Here is a 19,739-nt window from a genome sequence, read left to right on the forward strand (position 1 = left end):
AGAAAGAGATTAATGTTCGTATTCGCATTGAAATGTACCTCTAGCTATGGTGCAAGGTGTGGGCACAGCGGCGTTAACGAGACGCCAGCCGACATCTATACTTATATATTATTATATATAATATTATAAAGCTGAAGAGTTTGTTTGTTTGAACGCGCTAATCTCAGGAACTACCTACTGGTTCGTTTTGAACAATTATTTCAGTGTTACATAGCTAATTTATCGACGAAAGCTATAGGCTAAATAACATCATATTCACATATTTATCTTAAATTAAAATGTGAAAGTATAAATTTGGTAAAATTTATAAGCAAGCCGTCATTGGATTACGGAAATTCGTACAATGTTTAAAGAAAACATCGTTTTGTTCTTGGTGAGTTCTATCTTTAATTTGCGTACTAAAAAAACGCATTCAGCTTACTTATGCTTTGATAATATCCTTATCTTGAGCCGCGTAGCTGGAATAGCCCCTTAGGCTACCAGAAAATAGTTAAGAGAAAAGTGTGTTGTTCGTCTTGACTCGTATGTAAGTCGAATTATTGTAAAAGTTAATAACTACATTTCGCAGATTGTGCTGTGTGCGTGGGCGCAATGTGCAACGATAGGTAAGTTTCTGTTTATCTATTTTTCTTAGATGACTGAACGGGCTTGGTCATGGTCATAGTCTTAATCCTGGTAAATTGTTACCACATTTTATAGATATTCCCAATACTGCTGTAATGTTGCTCCTTGAGACTTCTTGACACAGAGTTTCAATCCTATTTCCCGTTTGACCCAGCCTTCAAACCAGAACGCTTGACAACAGCACATACCAACCTCTCAGAATACGTGCTAGCACTGCCAGTAATAATAATAGTAATAATAATAAACCACGCACGGTATTCTCGCCCCAATTTAAGATTCCCTATGTTATGGGTGCCAGAGATGAAGATACTTATATGCGTGTTGGGACACACACGGACTAAACACGGACAAAAATCGCAATCTAAGAATTTATTGCCCCCGCTTGCCAGGCACTCCGCTAAAACCTTAAACAACAGACGAGTGCGCACACTCACTCCGCGATCACGGTTTCCAACACACAGGGAACAGAGACCGTACTTAAGGCTGCCAAAAATCACCATCAATTTCTTAGATCGGTGGACGAGCTCATAGCCCACCTGGTGTTAAGTGGCTACTGGAGCCCATAGACATCTACAATGTAAATATGTCACCCACCTTGAGATATAAGTTTTAAGGTCTCAATATAGTTACAACGGCTACCCCACCCTTCAAACCGAAACGCATTACTGCTTCACGGCAAAAATAGACGGGGTAGTGATAACTACCCATGCGGACTCACAAAAAGTCTTACCGCCAGTTCGAAAAATAAATATACGCCGCAGTTTGGTTCCACGAGTTTTGATTGAATACGCAATCACATCCTCAACTTTAGTATGAACATCGAATTATAATACCGACAGCTGATGAGACGCAGACAGCCAGTGGTGTAAATTAAGGAAACATTAACCTCACAATTTGAACTTTTACAACCGTTACTACGAATTACTCCACTGATCTGGGCATTCGATCATACTTATTTTGCTTTTTCCCGATTGTCAAAGTATACCCAGACAAAGTGACATTAATAAGTAGCATCTTCGCCAATAACTGCAGTTTTAAAGCAGAAATTCTTCGTTTCACTCTTCCCGAAATGGTCATGATGGTAATTTAGTATTAAAGGGCAAGATTTTCTTCCACAAACCCCAAGCACACTCTAACATTGACCATCACGATTTCAGAAAAGACCGATGGTCAAAAACAAACACTGGTATTTGTTAAATCAATAATATTAATAACCATTAGGTCAAACGTCTGAGAACGCCGGAGATTCGGTTGGTACAACTAAATCACCTAATGAGAACGCCGCATCTGGAAACGGCGGTGCTCAACCAGCTAACGTAGCGATCGCCCAAGTTGACCGTAGAACAGCACCTCCGCCTCGCACCACGCGGCCACCCGCGTCAACTCTAAGCGCCCTTGCTTGATACATAACATTGGACCATGTAGCTAAAATAAAGAATATGCATCAAGACTGTTGTTAGTTATTTCTAGATTTTGTTTTTGTAATTGAAACGTATTGTCGTAAAAATCACGTTCTTTTCATAGCTGATTGTTTTTTCTTTGAATATTTGTTGTTAGCCTTGAAATAATTGAGTTAGAAGGTGATGGTAGTGGGTCAGGTTGACGGGAGAAGATCACGAGGACGCTCACCCACCCGCTGTTTAGTGTGCTTAGTGAGAGTTTTTTAACGTTCTCGATAGCGTAAAAGTTAACTCATATTTGTATGCAGTTGGAACGTTTACCTACGTTTGCCGCTAGGGGCACTGCTCCAACTGCATACAAATTTGAGTTAACTTTTATGCTATCAAGAACATTAAAAAACTCGCACTAAGCACACTGATCTGGTAAAAACGCTCACCGGCCTGCCAATAACCGAGGCTGTAAAGGTCGCCGAGGACAGGAGACGTGAGAAAGTATAGTGCATCGAGTGGTCAGTATTTCAAACTAGACGCAACCTTTAGCAATAAAGAGGCCGACTCAGAAGAAGAAGAAGAACATCCTTGTATCCCACCCTCTTCGTTGGCCGCTTCGCCGACCGTGTTCAAAACTAACCCGCTCTCCTTTATTACATTTTATTGCTTAGACCAGTGAACGAGCTCACAGTCCACTTGTTGTTAAGTTACTAAGGCTCCTAGACATCAAAAACATAAATACCACAGTTCCCCTCGAGACTTCAGATATATCGTCACAAATATATAGCAATTACAGCGAATAAAATTATTTTCGAAATTGATTTTTATTACAGCATGTCATTAATAAAGTACCAACATAAATTGGCAAACATTAGAAGTCGAGGACTAAAGGATAAGACGTCCGGTGCATTCGTATTGAGCGATGCAGCGGTGTTCGAATCCCGCAGGCGGGTACCAATTTTTCAAATGAAAAATACAAAAGCCTAGGACTTTAATTTATCGATTGAGGCACTACGAAGTTTGCCGGGTCAGCTAGTCGTGTAATAAAAATCAAACCCGCAAAATTATAACTTGCGTAATTACTGGCGGTAGGACCTCCTCTGAATCCGCACGGGTAAGTACCACCACCCCGCCTATTTCTGCCGTGAAGCAGTAATGCGTTCCGGTTTGAAGGGTGGGGCAGCCGTTGTAACTATACTGAGACCTTAGAACTTATATCTCTCAAGGTGGGTGGCGCATTTACGTTGTAGATACCTATGGGCTCCAGTAACCACTTCATACCAGATGGGCTGTGAGCTCGTCCACCCATCTAAGCAATAAATAAAAACACTAAAGTACTTGGGGCCTTCGGTAATACTTATTAGTTACATGTTTTTCGCGTTTATACAAATACAATTATTATGTCTTTGACGCTTAATTAGCCAGCCATCTGTGTTCTTTTTCAGCGCAGTCATTAATATTCACCTTGAAGATGGAGACGAATTAACGCGCTGTTCGATTTTGATGCGTATTTTTTTAACATTAAATCATCGATATTATTTTTTATGATAAATTAGACTTCCGATGCACCTTTCCGTAGGTCGTGGAGATTAAACGATGGGAACATCTCAGATGCTGACATCTTCTATTTATATCCCCGCCTATTCGCTGGTAGCCTTAAAGGACTTTTCAGTTACGCACGAACGGGTAAGTGAGCTCACGGGGCTCAACCTGTGAAGACTTGCTAACACTGACCCTAGCGAGAGCAGTGTTACGCTGAATCTACCACCGAATTATAATCGCGACTCACTGAAGAGATTCACCTACCAAGTATTAGGTACGGAAAAAAGTATTGTACCGTTGACTACCCAAAGGTTTAAGGTTGATTTTCTTTTAAAAATATTAATTATGCTTAAAACACCCGGTCACACCGACGGCCGGCTGGTCTTAAGCTTTTAACAGAGTCCATCAGCATCGTTAACATAAATGCCTCCACCCACATTATGAGAGGGATAAATCTTTTGTAATGTACGACTCCTGATCCGCCCTCCAAATTTGAACCCGTGGTTTCTTCACGGACGAATTAAGCAGAGCGGTAGTTATTTGGCGAACGCTTTCTTGAACTATCCAGATATTTGAAAGTCGTCCATGCGATGGACCACACGTTGGTGGCCCACGATCGATGAGGCACAGAAGTACTAGAGTGGAGACCTCGTACTGGACGTCGTAACGTAGGCAGACAGCCAGCGAGGTGGACCGATGACCTGGTCAAATTGGTTGGTAGGGACCGGATGCGAAAAGCAAGAGACCGCGCGGGAAGGTCGCCAGTTGCCGGATATTGACATGACTGTACCAGGCTCATCACAAGCCGCGAGAAATGGTGATTGCTCGTGAGGCCTGAACTTTTGCCCACAGCAATAATAGTGAGTTACGACAATGACCGCTCCGACATTTTATTTTATTTTGTTTTATTGTACAGTTGGTTGGACGAGTTCGTGACCCACCTAATGTTAAGTGGTTACCGGAATCCATTGACATCTATAACGTAAATGCCACCATGAGATTATGAGTTGTAAGGTCTCCGTTTTTACAGTACAATGGCTGCCCCATCGTTCAAACTGAAAGGCATTACTGCTTCACGGCAGAAATGGGCAGGGCGTTGGTACCTACCCATGCAGACTCGCAAGACGTCCAACCACCATTGAAGTGAAACCACAAAGAAAAGAGAACAAAATTAGAATACGAACATATGTACCCCTTTCGCTGTTGCGAAGCTAATAAATACTAGACTAATTATTTTATTTTTAATATCTATTTAATGTAATAATAAAGCTATTTGTTTGTTTATTAATGTGTAAATATGTTTTTTTTTTTTTGTTAATATTATTTTATTTGAATATCTTGTAATAAGCGTTGATATTTGTCGATTAAGGACGTATGCGAACATGTTTTTATATATACAGGGTGTCTCTCGTGTCTAAATTCATGTCTCAAGTTTGATGGCGGTATTAAAGTTGTAGATGTCTATGAGCACCGGCGATTACTTAGCATCGGATGGGGCGTGAGCTTTTCCACCAAGAAAACTGATATTTCAAAGGGCTTTTTGGAGAAACCCGACAAGCCACTTTAATGGCCACTTTTCTTTCGATTCCCCCAACTTGTGCAGCTATAACACCAACAATATTACGCCTATAAACTTAAATAGATACTACATTGATAAGGCACAATTTCGCTCCGCACGTTCCCACCGATACCCCACTAAATACCTAAAGACAGACCAGGGATAGAATGATCGACCAAGGAAACCTAGATGAGTCGGTTAGATCTTGAATTGTGTCATCGACATGTAACTTAGCACCGGGTGAGCCGTGAGCTCATCCACCCATTTAAGCATTGTCTAGATTTTACAATCGCACGTGACGATCTCGAAATTGGAAACAAACAATTAATATTCATTATTTGACCTCTCTCTCTCTCCATCTCTCCCTTTCTCCCTCCCTCTCTCTCTCTCTCTCTCTCTCTCTTTCATTTCACTCTGTCTCCGACATCGTCGTCCAGTAATATTGCATTTACTCTTCTTTTTGAAGAATCAAACAATAAATCTTTCCATCTTGACTTGCATCTGATCTGATCTTTAAAGAGAATTAGGTATAATAAGATAATGATATCTAAAGGGCGGGCATAATATAGTGTTCCCTTAGTAATTTAAAATGGCTTACAAAACTAATGCAGTTTTTAATTAAATAATTTCAGTGAAAGTCATCGGCATGGCATCAGCTGGCATCATTTAGACAAGGCAACTGTACAAACAAAAACACGTGGAATTCTTCACAAATAAAAAGGGGTTGCAACCAAATAATTTTCTATTCATTTCGAAAAACTCAATGTTAGTTCATAACTTAAAATGAACATCGCTAGGAGTATAATATTTTCTGTTTATGTAAGTATCATTTTTTTTGTATTCAAACGTTTTTCAAACGTCCGCAACCTCATGTTCTATTTTGATGTCTACAGTAAAAGTTTCTGTATTCGCGGGGTATATAATTCGTAAATATGCCGCGAATACAGAAACTGTGGATTTGGAAGTTAAGGGCTACGTTCCTAGGTGAAAAAATGTTGTAATATGGTCTATTTTACTTTTTTGTTAGTCCATTTGACGACGCGCTTACGAAGGATATTCGGTTAGATAAATACATATTGGAATCCTTTTTATCAATTTGTATGTACCGATTAAATCCGCGAATAGCGAAAACACGAAGGAAGGTAAAACGAATAAGGAGCTTTTACTGTACTTTTAACAAGACACGCAACTATGATCAAATTCGGCAGACAGGCAAAATCTTCTAATCAACTTGAAATATAAATTAAACTTTTATTTTTTATGTGCGTTCTAGACATTTTTCTTGGTAAATCAATTTTAATTATATATTTTTTATTTGAAAGCTGGTGCTTCTCGTGTGGTCTCATTAAAATTTCATCAATTTTCAACCAGAATGTGTGCATATTTGAGTAACTTTGAATACATTGACGATATACTTATATCATTTTGTTGTTGCAATCAATTTAAGGAATCAAAAGTTTGGGAGATACCTTTTCTCGAATCAAATTTATATTAGCTTCTTGAATCAATTCGTAGCCGTACCACAGCCACAAAAGGAGATAGGGCAGTGCTACACCAGGCACCGCGCAACCAAGATACAGTATTTAGATTATGATTGATCACACAATACCATCGAGATGTAAAGCTAAAACCATACTACAAGAAACAAAATACACTTTGTACCTCAATGTGATTATGTATACAGTTTATTATTTTTTTCCTACCCATTCGCTGGTAGCCAGTGGCATATTGTAACTACGCCCAGACGGCAACCTCAGAAAATTTGCAAGCACTAGCCCTAGCAAGAGCAGTGATTCGCAGAATCTACCACCGGATCGGAATTGCGACCCACTGAGATGTTCCGGCAGGAAATTCAGTGGGCTGGGTCTATAAATTTCCATTTTTGTCTCGCTAGATCATCCTTCTAGTAGGACTCTCTCCGACGAGCGGATGTAAGCTTCCAAGGCACAAAATTAAATGGTTCTATCCGGGTGTCAAGGTAAGAACTCTATCTTTATTTATCGATTTACTATCGTTTATTTATCTATTTAGTAGTTTATTAGTGAATACAAAATAGTTCAATACTATTTTCTCTGGGCCTACGCCAGTTGTAGACAAAATTAAAGCAACTTTTACGGTTTAATTAAGCCTCCTTTTTGTTTTTGTTTTTTCTTTCATTACATTAAGTACCTTCGACTATTCTGTGATGTGCAATATTAAAATGTCGACGAACAACAAACAGTATCTAGAGTCGTCCTCGACCGCCTAAACTCTAACTTCTTCGATTTTCGCGACACAATTAAAACTAACATTAATCGCTAATCAAAAGCCTAGAATGAACTTATAGTGAATACGGAAAATCAAAGATGAAAATAATAGCCAAACCTCAAGATAACATTGTTGCGTTTTGTGTGAAACGAAATGTTCAGGTCAAAGAATTTTAATAAAAACAAAATGTACGGTAGTTCACATATAACATTAAAATGTCGACAAATCGTTAATAAAATGAAAATAATAAACGCCAGATTAAACAGTAAATGCAGTTTTAGTGTTAAAATAAAATAATCCAATACATAGCACAACAGAAACAGTATTTTTTAAAGATCAAGACGCACGTATAAACTAAGGCAGTAATACTATATGTATCTTCATAAAAAAAAGTAAGGTGACGTATGAGATAAGGTGGTATTCACGACGTACTATCAACATCAAGGAATGACATCTGATGACATCACGTAAAAAAAACTTTCAAAATTATCTAATGTCAATTGGAATTTGTATTTTTCAATTGTTTCACAGGGCAAAGGGATCCTGAGCTGTTTTGGTGAGAGCTTTGAAATTAATTTCGTACTAATCGCTCGCTGCTGTTTTTTTAATAATACATAAAAGTATACTATTATATATACTGGTCTTAAGGAGTTTTGTGAGTTAATACGGATAGGTGACCGCCACCCAGCGAATATCTACCGCTAAGCCCTAATGCGTTCCAATTTGAAAGCGAACAATAACCAATCGTGCGTTCGTCTGTAGTGTTCATTCCGAACACTTAATAATAATTAATTAATGTCAGCCGTTTTTGCGGTATTATCACCACGAATGAACTCATGTTTCTATCGTATCCATTTGATCGAAAAGATACAAATGTTAGTGAAAGCAAAACCACTAATCAATAAACAAATGACGGAATATAAAAAATCATATTTTTAAAATATATATTTTTTTATTCCCTTTTTAGGCAGACGATCATACGGCCCACCTGATGGTAAGTGGTCACCGTCGCTCATGGACGTCAGTAATGCCAGCCGCTGCCTACCATTAATTAATTAATAATTTATTTGTTTTAAAATTTTACTGTCGATCATATTATTATGTAAATTACTTAGCAAATGGCCAGTATTGTAAAAACGGCAACTTCATCGATAAATCTATTGGTCACTACATTTTGTTGTGAGATTTTATCCTTCAAACTGTTCCTTTTTTTCAGATTATTTCGCAAATGGAATAAACAGTAAGTTATAAATTTCAATACGCTAAAAAACATATTTTAATACACATAAATAAAATTAATTTCTAGTTTCCTATTAAAAAGATGTTTAATTATGAATTGTTAATTTCTCTTCCAGGAAAATGCGGTAATTCTTATAACATATTCACGGATATCGCGAAATTGAGTGAGTTTATTTTTGTACCCATCCATTGTTTCACACAAGCTCTTTGGAGATCAAATACAGGCGTGTACTTATAACAAAGCTATTAAAAGAACCATAGTAACCGACATAGCCTGAAGGTTAGCGAGGTTGAGGTGCCAATGGGTAGAGCATGAGACTTCGGTGTAATGTCTCAAGATCAACGACAGAATCTGAATTCTTTTTTTTTTCGCTTAGATGGGTAGACGAGCTCACAGCCCACCTGGTGTTAAGTGGTTACTGGAGCCCATAGACATCTACAACGTTAATGCGCCACCCATCTTGAGATATAAGTTCTAAGTCTAGTTCTAGTACCTACCCGCGCGGACTCACAAGAGGTCCTACCACCAGTAATAGAGTGGTCGCGGTGAAAATAATATCTGGAAATTAATTGAGCGTCCGCAAGGGCGGTGGAAGTGAGGTTCAACCTGGAAGGCGATTGCCAGAGGGCAATAACTTGATTTAATCCCCAGAACTCTTAATATTCATTGGTTTTTCCTACTTATTCACTGGTAGCTTAAGAGGTTTTTCCAGCTACACGCGGACGGGTAGGTGAGTGCACGGGCTCAACCTGAGAGACTTTTGATAACACTAACCTTAGCAAGAGCAGTCAGTGCTTCGCAGAATCTGACTCACAAGACATCCTACCACCAATTATTAATTTATTATAAATTTTATACGTGCGCGCGCTAAGATACGTCCGAACGTCCGTGCAGGTCAATACCCAATACTTTTAATCAAACAGAGGAACTAGCAAGTATTCCGAAGCTCCGCACTTTATACGCATTAATAGAGAGTTGATCTATCGACGGCTCGCACTCTTAATGATTAAATCATACAATTTCGGAAGGCGGTATTTTTGTGTCAATATAATTAATGATGACATTTCCTTACAGACGGTCGAGGCAACCACGATCAAGGAATAAAAGTCATAATCGACGGTGAGTTCTCAATCCGTAGGGTCCAAAGAAAATGCTATTTTGGGAGTTTTCAATACAGATACTAGATACGAGTCGCGGTTTCACCCAAGTTAAATATGACATTCGAAACTGTCCGTAGCTTTTGACGAAGAAGGCAAGAAGATCTGTGGGTACCACTAAAATTGATTTGGAGGCTAACGGCAAGAATCAGTCATAGACATCAGAAATATTGATAATGTATTTTTACCCCGACGGGAGCAGTGCTGTTCGTCTGATCCAACGACAGTAACATACAAATACCTACGTGCCCTTATCCAACGCGGTCTCAGACAACACTTGAAGGGTAGTCTTGGATTTACTACATTATACAAAGCTACTGCACCTTCCCCCCATACACACCATAAGCAAGATTGCCATACCGTGGCATAAGTAAACATAGCATTGATACAATGCATACTAATGATGTTTCTTTTTTCAGTTTCCAAAGGGGGTGGACATATTTTAGATTACTGGATTTCGGGACGTGAGTATCATGATGACATTTTTATTATTATCAATACCGAATACGTGTACCATACATGTGTTATAAGTGACCTTTCGTCTAGTAATCATTTAAAATTATATTATTTTACAACGAAACCGTTTCTACTTGTCGCTCATTTTTGTTTAATACAAACTTAAAGTGTTTAATTTCGTTTTTTACAGTGGGATCTACATTCGCAGATAGTAAGTTTTTTAAATGCTTCACGTTTTTAAAGTCGTACCTGTTACCGATACAATCCAACACAATATCAGAGTAAGTCTAATCCGTGCTTAATAAATGTGAATTTACTACGACACTAACACTGAACTTTCAAATGATAATACAGGATTCTAACAAAAAAGAGAACTGGCTCCATCAAAATAAAACTAGAATATCATCAATGTAGCTGAAATTCAATTAATTATGCATTATTAAGGATAGCTCAAAAAGTAGTTGTCGGATCTTGTTCAAATTAGCCCGCATGCGAAGCACTATCTTTCAAATTAATAAAAAAGATCATCAAAAGCTAGAAAAAATACTCATAAAAAATTATAGTCGAATTAATGACATGCTCCATTATTTTTATGACGGTTAAAAACAGTGCCGTTATCAGATATGTGAAAGAATTTTGCTTATGACACTTTTTTCGGTAAAATAAAATATTTTTATTCGACATTAACTCAGACAAGCACAGTACCGATTGGATAGCGACAACATTCTACAGGGGTTTCTTAAAATACTCAGTTTTTTCTTATGCATTTACGAATAATATTGACGTTTCATTTCAGTGGTTATATCGGCGCACAGAATCGTCATATGCGCATTTGGAAGGAAACATAGAAGAAGTGAGATGCTTTTACTTTCATTTAAATAAATATGATTTTAAAGATAATGACCATTGAGTATACCACGAATGGATTAAATTGAAAATCAGTGTACAAGAGAATGTCTGAAAGTAGCTTCAGTGACAGAAAAATATAGAGTAGATAGGTATCGTGGTTAGAGCGTGTAATGCGAAGAAAGGATGACCATGTGGGCCAAAAGTCTCTGGGTATGAATGTAGACGTTAATGCGAGGTAGGGGTCAACCTGAAATGACGTGGATGGACTGTGTGATAGTGACTGTGTGATATGCGAGAGAATGGCGTGAGTGTAAAGATGACGATAGACCTGAATAAAAAAACAAAATGTGCTGCGCCAGCCTCACATAATGTGAATAAGGGCAAGAAGAAACATAGACTTTTGCGAGGGATGAAATTTCCCTTCGCGGTAGGGTATGATGTCAAAGTGCTGACCTAAGGGCCCTACCTTCAAAACGTTGAACCAGAAATAAGGAGACTGTTGGTACAAAGACGCGTGCGCGCACCTTTTACTCCCAATCACTATTATTCCCATGACAGATAACAAGCTTCGTGAACTATTTCTTATTTATAAATATGGCAATTAGTTTCTTGCAATGCCATTGTGGCCAGTTTATCAAAATGAATTGGGCTCAAAATGAAATGAAGAGAGATGAGATGGGATGAGATAAAGTCTCAATAAAATTGTGGTTATTTACTGAGACTTCATCGGATTTTTGGAAGAACCCGAGAAGCCACGTCCGGTTTTGCATGTCCGTCATGTTCCCACATTTGTGCATTTTCACGAAAGCTAAAATTTTGATAAACCACCGTTATTACCAAATTTAAACCTTCAAAAACACTAAATTAACAAGGTAAAATCATTGACATGACTTCGCTCCTCGCGTTCACCCCAAAGAATTTTCGTGGACTAAAATTCAGCGCCAAAGAACAGGTAGATTGTAAATTCGCAAAGGTTTCTTTTTTGCAGACAAAGGAATCTGCCGAAGAGACTTCGGGAAGCATTACGGTTGGCGAAGTTATGATAATGGCTATGATGATATAGCTAATGTTATAAGCTATTATCGCCTCAATAATGCGCAAGCTGACATTGAGAATATTTTCAAGAAGCACACCAAAGGCAAAGGGATTAAAGCGATGACAGGTGAGCTTTCGAATGACAAATGTCAGATTGTCAAATTTAAAACAAAACATTTTACTTGTGTCTTGTGAGACCGCAGGGTTAGACACTTTCCCCGAATCCTGATCACGCAAGAGTCAGTCACCGTCGACGTCCTAGACACGTCCTTACAGATCTATCAGATCAAATAACCTTTGCTTTAGACGCCTTCAGCTCTAACACTTGGAGCAGGCTTAGGGACCTCGGTAACCGTACCCGGTACCCGAACTCGACAAAGAGTTCGACGTGCGACCTAACCCATGCATCAGCTCGTTGAGTTTCTCTCGGGATCTTCTCAACGGGTCGCGATTCCGATCCGGTAATAGATTCAGGAGGACTCTATTCAGAGTAGATTCAGATTCGGAGCGCTCGGGCAGCTGTTAGCAAATCCCACCCTTCTTGGCTGAGCCTTTGCACGCCCACCTGTCCTGGTGGAACTGGAAAAGCCTCCGGGCCACCAGTTATTCTTCAATCCTAAAAAAGGGTAGACACTACCAGGCTGTCCCATTTTTCTGCCGTATAGCAGTAATATTATTCAATTCGAATGCTCGGCGGCTGCCCTGCTAACCATTCGGTCTTGGGCTTCATTTGAGATGAACTCAGAAAGCAAATAAGTGGGTCATGGCCACATTAAAAGTTAAGGTTTCGACCTTGTCTTAAGTTAGGCGATCGGACCTTGATGATCTTTCGAAGCCATTACTATTCTAAATTAATATAAAACATTCAAGGCAAGACCCCGAATTTCTAGTATGACGTGCGACAAAAGGAGATGTGTGATAACCAAACTGATTTTATTTTGACACTAAATTTGATCTTAAATTTTCCTAAATATAAATGTTTCGACAAAGCAAGAGCATTGGCAATGTAATTTTACTATCAGTAAGGAACTATAGAAAAGTATTCAATAACACCTTAAGTATATGTAAACTGTCCGTATCAGAACTTATGACACGACTCATTTTAGTATTAAAATTTCGATTCATCGAACCGTTTTTCGAACACCCCGTATATAGTGTATGTGGTATTTAATTCAACGTTTTTCATTCGCAGGGAGTCACCGGTTAATCGCTCAAGCAATATGGGATTTATCGAAACTATTCAGTCGTAAGTTCAACCTTGAATTAGGCGTGAGAATTTAATTAAGCACGCGGGTAAGGATCACCGTTCTGCTGTGTAATGGCATCATTGACTGTGGGCAAACTTGAAGGGTTTGAGGGCGTGCCTATATAATATTAACACTCGTTTACCGCGACACAATCAAATATGCAAGTGAACTTCAGGGTTTTCTATGTTATATATGACACATTACACACACAAATACGGCGTATATAGAATAGTAAGACAATTTTAATACGCTAATATATCACATCCATAAAAGATGGATCAGCAAAATTTTGGAAAGGCCCACTAGGTAAAAAGAACAGAGGTAGACCATTGACTCGTTAGGAAGATGAGATTATAAGGACAGCCCTTCCAAGCTGGAAAGAGATTGTACAGGACAGAGACAATCGGACATCTTTGGAGGAGGCCTTTACCCAATATGGGATTTCTACATAAAACTACTAAAGTGTATTAAATTAGTTAAGTGATCATACTTGTTAATAACTGTTAAAATATTTAGTAGGAAATAAAATAGACTTATTATTATTATTATTATTATGTCACATCGGGTCGTTATTGAACTTGTTCAACGAGATTAGAGTATAGACGGCATACAGTATAGGCGGGTAGAATGAAATAAAAGTTGCGAGAAGATTCTACTCTAGCACTAAGTCGATCGTAGCTGATCCAGGAGCTGTGTCGTGTGCCGTGAGCAATTGTGAACCCTAAACATCATGAACATTACTCTCTTGTCTGACTCCAGCGTTGAGACCACAATGAGTATGACAATAATGGCGGCCGCTTCGACATTTCACTTACATTTTTAATTAAATTATTTCATTCGGTTCAAAGTATCTGATCGGCTGATAGGCTGAGAATTTCCTCTCGGAACTTCTCCTGGATACGCCGACGCCACAGTAGACTTCAAACCAATTACTTGGAATCGCTGCATCTACTATTCACCAACCGAGTGATCGTCGTGTGCCCCGTAGTATGTTGTATATTAAACTTCGTGATTTCCGCATGTCTTCTTTCAAAACGAGGTTAAAAGAGGCCTTGATGACTGTAGCTGGGCTGTGGAGAGCACTTACAGTCAAATATACTTTAGCAACAAGTACTACACGAGTTACTTTGCTGTTGCAGGTGCAAACAATGAGTGGTGCCATGATGACGTATATTACGTTTTCAAAAGAGGTAAGGTGCATTTTTTTTATTATATGGACAAATTCACGACCCACCTGGTGTTAAGTGGTTACTGGAGTCCATAGACATCTACAAAGTAAATGCTGCCACCTTGAGACAAGAGTTGTAAGCTATCAGATGCAAGAGTACGACGGTTGTGCCACCTTTCAAACCGAAACGCACTACTGCATCCCGGTAGAAATAGGCAGCGTGGTGTTACCTACCCGTGCGGGGTCACAAGAGGTCCTACGTATTAAAAATGGTGTTTTTTTATCAATTGAAGCGAAATGCACCAGGCACTAGCTTGTATTTCATTAAAGTTGTGCGCTTACAGACTCCTCTAAACCGATATTACCGGACTGTTTTAGTTCCTGGGAAATCTTCAGATTTGTCTAACGGGTAACCGTTTTCGGTAGCAACCGGATCGAAGTCGAATTAAAGAATAACCGGCCGGATAAGCCGGTTTTAACTAGTTTTTTTAATAAATCGAATTATTAGCTCGTGAAGCGCCATTGGAATATAAACGATGCTTTTTTGTTTTACTGATGACACATGTATGAAATGATCTCGTGACTAGAACCATAAAGTCGAAAGTGTCCGTTTGTAAACACGCAAATATGATTTTTAAAGAATACATACGTTAGGGTAGAATTCTCTTGAACCTGATTAGGACATCCGATCCAAATAAATCTCTGTTAAATTAAATAGACCATGCTCGGAAAACCGAGAAATACGAAAGAACTTTTGTTTGTCAAAACTCAATCAAAATTACAGTAAAATAGTGAAACATTTGAAATCAAAACAAAAAAACAAAATAGTATTGACCACTTAGCGTAATTTTTAACCCCTTACTTTGAAACTATAGACAATTTTAAATTATAATCAAACTACACCCTCGCATTTTGGTTCAAAATTGTTTGTATTCTATCTCCCGCGCAAAGATATTCAAATCAAAACAAAGACTTAAAAAGAAGACGCATTAATACAAAACTGAATTAACAATTAATTTCATTTTGTATTTAATCGGTTGATATCCAGTCAGGATATTAAAGTGAAGTTATGAAATTATTGTATAGACATCGGTCCTTGATGCGTGTGAAAATTTTAAAGTTAATCAGACGACTTCAAATTAATAAAAATTAAGTTTATAGATTACGTCATAGAGAAAAAGACATACCAAACCAATCGAAGCGTCTATCTATAAAATATAATGTCACGAATTCACTTCAACACTTCACTTCACACAAAATGAAATCACAAAACTTTATTAAGTAATTTAATAAAACAATCCTTGTTATTTTTCGTTTCAGTCTTAATTGTATTAGGAGCTCTGGCAAATGGTTATAGAACTGGACGTAAGTATAATTTTATTGCTGTAAATTTACGGATTAATCAGTAAATAACGAAAATTTTAATCAACTCGACACTAGTAACTACGACTCCCGCCAAAACTTACTTACTTTTTTTTAAAAGGAATTTTATGACCTGGTAACTAAGACTTTTAGGTCATGTCTTATTTTAATTTATATATTCTTATTTTTATGAAAAATGATAGTATGGAGTGAAATGAAATTACCTAAAGGAAGATGATTAATTTGAGACATTAATCAACTGGGACGAAATTAAATGAAATGAGATAAGATGATATGGGATAAAATATAATCTCAGCAAAATGGTGGTCATTTATTGGGGTTTTTTTCAGTGGACTTTTTGGCGGATCCCGAGAAGTCACGTCCAGCGGCTTGTTTCATTTTCCCACATTTGTGCACTTTCACAGATACTAAACAGCTAATTAACCACCGTTATTACACATTTAAACCTGAAGAAACACTAAATAGACAAATTATAACAAATCACACAACTTCACTCCTCACGTTCCCGCCAAAAAGTGCCCAAAATTTTTCATTTTCACATCACCATAGATAATGCCCTTTCTTTAACTTCTTCTTTTTTCAGTATTGCTTGGCTTTTTGCGATGCCATTGGTGCCAGTTTTGTTTTTTCATTCTTTATTAGAGCCGTAGGTACACCTATTAGGTTAAGTCGGCTACTGCCAGTGTTCAGTTGATAAAAATCTATATCGAATCTACACGTTCTATTAGGTATATAAAAAAATATATGATGCGAATTCGATATATTTTTGAGACTAATCAATTGGTATAAAATGAAATGAAATAAGATGAGATTGTATGAATTAAAGTCTCAGTAAAACGGTTGTTGAACATTGTGAATTCCGTGGACTTTTTGGAAGAATCTGAGAGGCCACGTTGAGGAGTTTTATTTCATTTTCCCACTTGTGCACATTCGTTAGTTAGTATCTGTAACTGGTTAATAAGCCGTTTAAACTTAAAGACACACTAAATTAACGAAACTAAACCTATTGTCGATTCAATGCTTTTTTTTTTACAGTTGGAAACGATGTTGTTGATGGTAAGAAAAATATTATATTTATTTCTCTAGTGAAGTAGTATTTTAATTAATTATCGATTTATCTTGAATCAATGCTATCGATACACTCGGTCAGAAACGAAAGTAAAAAAAAAGAAAAGACATTTCATTCAAATTTGCGTTCTCTTGTTTTTTAATGTAAAATAAAGCAAGGGCTTACACACTTTCAGGGCTGATCGAGTATAGCGGGGAAGCCGTCAAACAATACGGGCAAAAGGGTAAGTGATTTATTGATGTGATTTTCTTTGAATCAATCAATTGGCATTTTCCTTGCGTCGATAATCGTCAATGCTGAGTGTCTTCGCTTTTCTGAATAACTGTTCTGGACTATGCTGTGCCAGCTCTATCCTTGGCTCCGTTGATGGCGTCACGGAAACAAACAAAAAAACTACCACGCAGGCACTTCCTAACTTTGAGCGCATGAAGTTAACAACCACAGAGCGTGTAATACATAAATATTCAGAAATTAACAACTCGCGAATATTAAATAGCTTCGTAATATCGTTTTCTTTATCTATCAACTGCCAGTAATGTCCTGAGGTTATGTGTTGACTTCACAGAACGTGTCCGGTGTCGCCTCACGAGGCTCAGTCCGAGATAGTTTCCTAATACTAGCCCTAGCAAGAACAGTGCTTTGCTGAATATATGACCGGATTGAAACCGCGACATAATTAACACTGCTTATATGTTTTAAACTCACATTTAATACTGTCATCATAATATTGATTCTGATATTTCGAAGTATCGTGCCCTGAATGAAAATGCTCGATTTTTCTTATGGCGTTCAACGTGCTTCTGTGGACGCGAACGAGAGAACTATTATATCGAAATATGAATAAAAGCGGCCATTTTTTAGTTTGTTATGAATATAAATACAAATAAATACAAAACTGTGGTTAGAGGTAGTTGAATTAACAGATTTTCATGTTATTTATACAGTACATAACTGAACGGGCTCGTTTCCACGACTTTCACATTTAATCAGTACCCGTTAGTGCGACGTGTTGCTAGCGCTACGGTCGCAGGCAGACTACGGGTAGGATATTAAGCGCAGGCAAATCTAACTACCCTCTTTCTGGTCCTTTTTCGGATGTTAGCACTGGCGGAAACCCACTGACTCGTCAGCATTAAATAATTGCACAAGCATTTCTGTTTCAGATCTATCCCACTGTGGTTCAGATATAAAAGTGAAGCTGGAGGACTGCAACAGAACCGATTTTAACGGTGCCATTAGCAGCGGTCAGGACGACGATAGCGGTGACGATAGTAACGATAATGCTAATGATGATAACGGAAATAACGACGAATATAACAGGGACGAAAATAGCAGTGGTAACACTAGAAAAAAAAGCAGTAACAGTGATGAAAATAGCAGTGGCAGCACTAAGAGAAAAAGTAGTAGCAGTGACGAAAATAGCAATGGCAGTAATAAAAATAGCAGTGGAAACACTAATAAAAAAAGCAGTAGCAGTGACGAAAACAGCAGTGGCAGCACTAAGAGAAAAAGTAGTAGCAGTGACGAAAATAGCAGTAGCAGTGACGAAAATAGCAGTAGCAGTGACGAAAATAGCAGTGGCAGTAATGAAAATAGCAGTGGCAACACTAATAAAAGAAGCAGTAGCAGCGACAACAATAGTAGTAGCAATAACGAAAATAGCAGTGGCAATAGTAGCAAAAAAAGCAATAGCAGTAGCGAAAATAGCAGTAACCACAGTAGCAAAAAAAGCAATAGCAGTGACGAAAACAGCAGTAGCAGCTCTAGCAAGAAAAGCAGTAGCAGTGACGAAAATAGCAGTAGCAGCAACGAAAATAGCAGTGGCAACACTAGCAGAACGAGCAGCAGTAGCGCGAAGAAACATAGAAAACATAGCAGTGAAAATGATGACAGCAATACGGACACCAATAATAACACGAACAATAATGATTCAAATCAAAGTAACTCCAACAATAATCGAAATAATCAAGAGACTAATATCGTTATCAACAATAATTATGTTGTTTATAATAAAGAAGAGGTCAACGAAGCTTCGGAAGCAGACAACGCCTCGACTGACACAACTGAAAAAACGGGCGATTAAACAATTCTAAGGCGCAACGTTTATTTGAAGTTTCAAAAATTTTTTTTTAGCTCACTCGCAGAATTTTCCGTACATTCACGTCATGAAGTATTCGGAACTATACAAAACGCCAAAAATATACATTTTTAAACTATTGTTAGTCTAGGCCAAGGGTCGGCAACCTGCAGCTCGCGAACCTCTTTGGATATGAAACTGCGGCTCTTTATATTAGGTCCATACGGAAATATTATTTATTTTATAAAAAAAAAAGAACATTTAAAGATTATTCTGAATAACGAAGGTTGGGCACCATTTTTATCTCTCAGCCCATTGTTGTAAGTAAATGTTTAATTGTTTTCATTTTCTACTTAACTAATAAGTGATTATCTAATACCATATAATATATAATCTAATTTGTTGTAAAAAAAATACTACTTGTATAAGAATAAATAGATAATTTTTTTATGAATAATTAGATTCGTTTTTTTTATCAATAAAATTATTTATGCAAATACATATGTACTATTTATTGTTGGCAAGATTTTTTTTTGTGACTTAATAAATAATAAAAAGCACCCAAGAGGCTTAATTTAAATCGAACGCTCGAAGCTATAAGAAAGATTATCTTTTTAGCAGTTATGTAGTTAAAACTGGCCAATGTATCTTTTCAAAGGTGGATCGGTAATATTGATCCCAGAACACTGTGCCTTA

General features: G+C 37.7%; 1 protein-coding gene and 1 long non-coding RNA gene across 2 annotated transcripts; both read left to right on the forward strand.

Moving 5' to 3' along the window:
* Positions 1-316: 316 nt before the first annotated feature.
* LOC149501876 (uncharacterized) lies at positions 317-2,072 on the forward strand. Its single transcript, XR_016323915.1, has 3 exons — positions 317-373; positions 569-605; positions 1,846-2,072. It is a non-coding gene; the product is annotated as an uncharacterized LOC149501876 (long non-coding RNA).
* A 4,943-nt stretch (positions 2,073-7,015) lies between these two features.
* Positions 7,016-19,540, forward strand: LOC114249039 (uncharacterized). Its single transcript, XM_028182496.2, has 16 exons — positions 7,016-7,093; positions 7,894-7,918; positions 8,579-8,602; positions 8,718-8,765; positions 9,677-9,721; positions 10,179-10,223; positions 10,406-10,426; positions 11,012-11,068; positions 12,038-12,226; positions 13,292-13,345; positions 14,486-14,536; positions 15,835-15,879; positions 16,933-16,953; positions 17,142-17,189; positions 18,130-18,290; positions 18,336-19,540. Coding segments are annotated over exons 7-16 (1,341 nt in total). The 5' UTR covers positions 7,016-7,093; positions 7,894-7,918; positions 8,579-8,602; positions 8,718-8,765; positions 9,677-9,721; positions 10,179-10,223; positions 10,406-10,425; the 3' UTR covers positions 19,050-19,540.
* The last annotated feature ends 199 nt before the right edge of the window (positions 19,541-19,739 follow it).

The sequence above is a fragment of the Bombyx mandarina genome, chromosome 11, assembly GCF_030267445.1.
Source record: "Bombyx mandarina strain Sakado chromosome 11, ASM3026744v2".
Taxonomy (NCBI): domain Eukaryota; kingdom Metazoa; phylum Arthropoda; class Insecta; order Lepidoptera; family Bombycidae; genus Bombyx; species Bombyx mandarina.